The sequence below is a fragment of the Bison bison genome, unplaced genomic scaffold (assembly GCF_000754665.1).
Source record: "Bison bison bison isolate TAMUID 2011002044 unplaced genomic scaffold, Bison_UMD1.0 scf7180017846845, whole genome shotgun sequence".
NCBI classification, from domain to species: domain Eukaryota; kingdom Metazoa; phylum Chordata; class Mammalia; order Artiodactyla; family Bovidae; genus Bison; species Bison bison.
Window position 1 is genome coordinate 4171 of NW_011477418.1, and position 2440 is coordinate 6610.

Below are 2440 nucleotides of genomic sequence, written 5' to 3' on the forward strand. Positions count from 1 at the left end.
GCTCCTGGTGCTACAGCTTCTGTAGGCGCCCTTCAGAAAATGCCTTCCCCACGTGCAGCAGAGTCCCCCTTTTATTGTGAAATTTTGCATAGAATTAAGTTGGAAGAATTGCACAGTGAGCCCCGTGTTGCCACCATCGGAAGCTTGACTCTCACATGTGTCCCTCTGCCCATCTGTCAGTCCATCTGATTTCAGAGTAAAGTACCGCCTTGGTGTGTTTCCCCTGCTTCAGGCCAGCTGCCAACCTGGGGTTCTGAGGTCTTCGGGAGCCCCGGAAGCCCTGCAGCCACTCCTTCGACACCCCCGAGAGCCGGGTCTGGGGCCTCTGGGAAGAGCTGGGTGCGGGCAGCAGCGGCCACCTCCCCGAGCAGGAGCTGGCCCTGGTCTGCCAGAGCACTGGGCTCCAGGGCCTGGTGAAGGAGGTGAGAGGGGATGGGATGGACCGCCCCAAAGGGCTGAGTCTTTGTGGTTGGTGCTGGACCTCGAAAACCCCTTCACCCTCAGACACTGATTCAGTTGTCACTGTCTGATCTAAAATCCTGTGCTGACTCCCAGGGCTTGTGCTGAGGGTCCGTCTCGGGCCACCTTCACGCAGGACCCTCCTCTGCCTAGAGCTGTCTCCCCTCTCTGGTCTCCCTAGGCCTACTGCCCAGCCCAAAGGTTGTGCCCATAGCATCTGGCTGTGACCCTGGCAGCTGTGTTCAGCCCTTCCCTCCTTCGGGGCCCAGGGGAGGAGGGGGCAGTGCGATGGGATGGGCCCTGCCTTGCTGACCCTGAACCGCTGGGATTCCCTACACACGTGTCCCGCACACACACGTCCCACCGTCCAGCAGACTCCCTCACAGCAGACTCAGGTGGGTGTTTGGGAGATGCGGGATGCTCAGCTGGGTGGAAACTGACTAGGTGTGTGGATTTCACAAGCCCCAGCCAGGAAGCCAGTGCTGGATAGCAAGCCTCTGGCTTGGTGGGGTGGGGGCTGGGCCTGGGCGGGGCGGTCAAGGCTGCTGGGGAGCAGCCTCTGAGCAGATGCCTGAGGCGCTTTTATTTAGGAACCTGAAGACCTGTTCAACAAGCTGGACCAAGATGGGGATGGCAGAGTGAGTCTGGAGGAGCTCCAGCTTGGCCTGTTCAATCATGGGTCCCCTCGACCACTGGAACTGGCCCCGCTTGTCAAACCCAGCAGGTCCTGGTCTCGTTACCAGGTAAGGTGGGGCGATTAACTCTTGAAGCCCAGGGTGACTGCCATCATTCTCCTGAAGGCCTGAGCTCTCTGCCTGGTCCCCAGAGTGGGTTCATCCTGCACGAGTCCAGCTGGAGTCAAGCAGACTTTATTTACACTGTGATGTTGGCCGGTGCGTTTGGTTCATGTCTGTCTCGGGGTGGTCAGGGCTCCTTCTCCCACGGCAGGGCACGGTTGTCCTGGGGAGTCTTGCTGCCGCCTCTTTGGCAACGTGGTTGATCCCGTAGTTTGTGGGCGGTGGTGCAGGAACAGTGTGGCCTTGTTCTCTGCTGGGCTGGGCGCGTCCGAAAATCAGGTTTCTGCCCCTGAAGCCACTGAGATGGGGAAGGACTTGGGGTAGTGAGGACAGTGCCCGGCCACCTGAGGGCAGGGACTGCATGGTGCCCACAGCCCGCAGGGGAGGGCTCCTCCCAGGGGCCTCGGCCCCTTGATCCTGCCCAGGAAGCGCTGACATGGCCCCGGGGCCACGTCCTGTGCGTGTGGACACCAGTGTGACCGGGCTGCAGGTGTGGGGCCTCGTGCAGCAGACCGAAGTTCTCCTGCTCCATCAGGCGAGCCCCTGGGTCTGGTGGTCTGGGGACACCCACCTCAGAGAGGAGGGGGCCGCTGCTCCTCCTTGTTCGGGCCCCAACAGCCAATGCGTGTCCCGGGGGCCCTCCCTGGGGCAGGAAGCAGCTTACCGGCCACACCACAGCCTCACCCGTCAGCTTTCTGGCCGAGGGATTTTTCTGCTCTTGTCTCCAGCCCTGAATCCTGAGGACACGTGCCCTCTGCTCAGGCCGCTCCACCTCTTCTGAAGCCCATCTTGGGTTTCTATGCATAGACTGGGTTTCCCTCGGCTGGTGTGTGCCTTCCCAGGCTCTTCCTCTGGGAGGACAGGCGGGAAGCCATTGCTTGTTTAGAGAGAAGTTACTTCGGGGGGCCCTGCAGGTGCTGGGGCATCCCCACGCACAGCCTCAGGCAGACGGCCCTGAGCCCTGAGCTCGGGTCTCCTCCGCGGAGCCTGCAGTTCCCACAGGTCCTCTGGGTACCCTGTTCCCTGCAGCAGGAATCAGGGGGAGGCCGCGCCCGCCGAGCACAGGTGGTGAGGTCACGGAAGGTGAGCGGGGAGGCCCGCGGTCCTCACAGCGCTGGTCCCCGTGTGCAGGTCCCGGAGGAGAGTGTTGGCCAGACCACCACGTCGTCCCTTGTGTCTGTGTG

The 2440-nt window shown here is 62.0% G+C and overlaps 1 protein-coding gene across 1 annotated transcript in view; it reads left to right on the forward strand.

Annotated features, from left to right (window-relative positions):
* The window catches only part of LOC104989241 (ninein-like protein), a gene marked incomplete at its 5' end in the record, with an annotated part of 22747 nt that overhangs the window by 3902 nt on the left and 16405 nt on the right, over positions 1–2440 (forward strand). Inside the window, 4 exon segments of the mRNA XM_010840876.1 lie at positions 233–271; positions 274–422; positions 1050–1202; positions 2388–2435. Coding sequence (XP_010839178.1) covers positions 233–271; positions 274–422; positions 1050–1202; positions 2388–2435 — 389 coding nt within the window.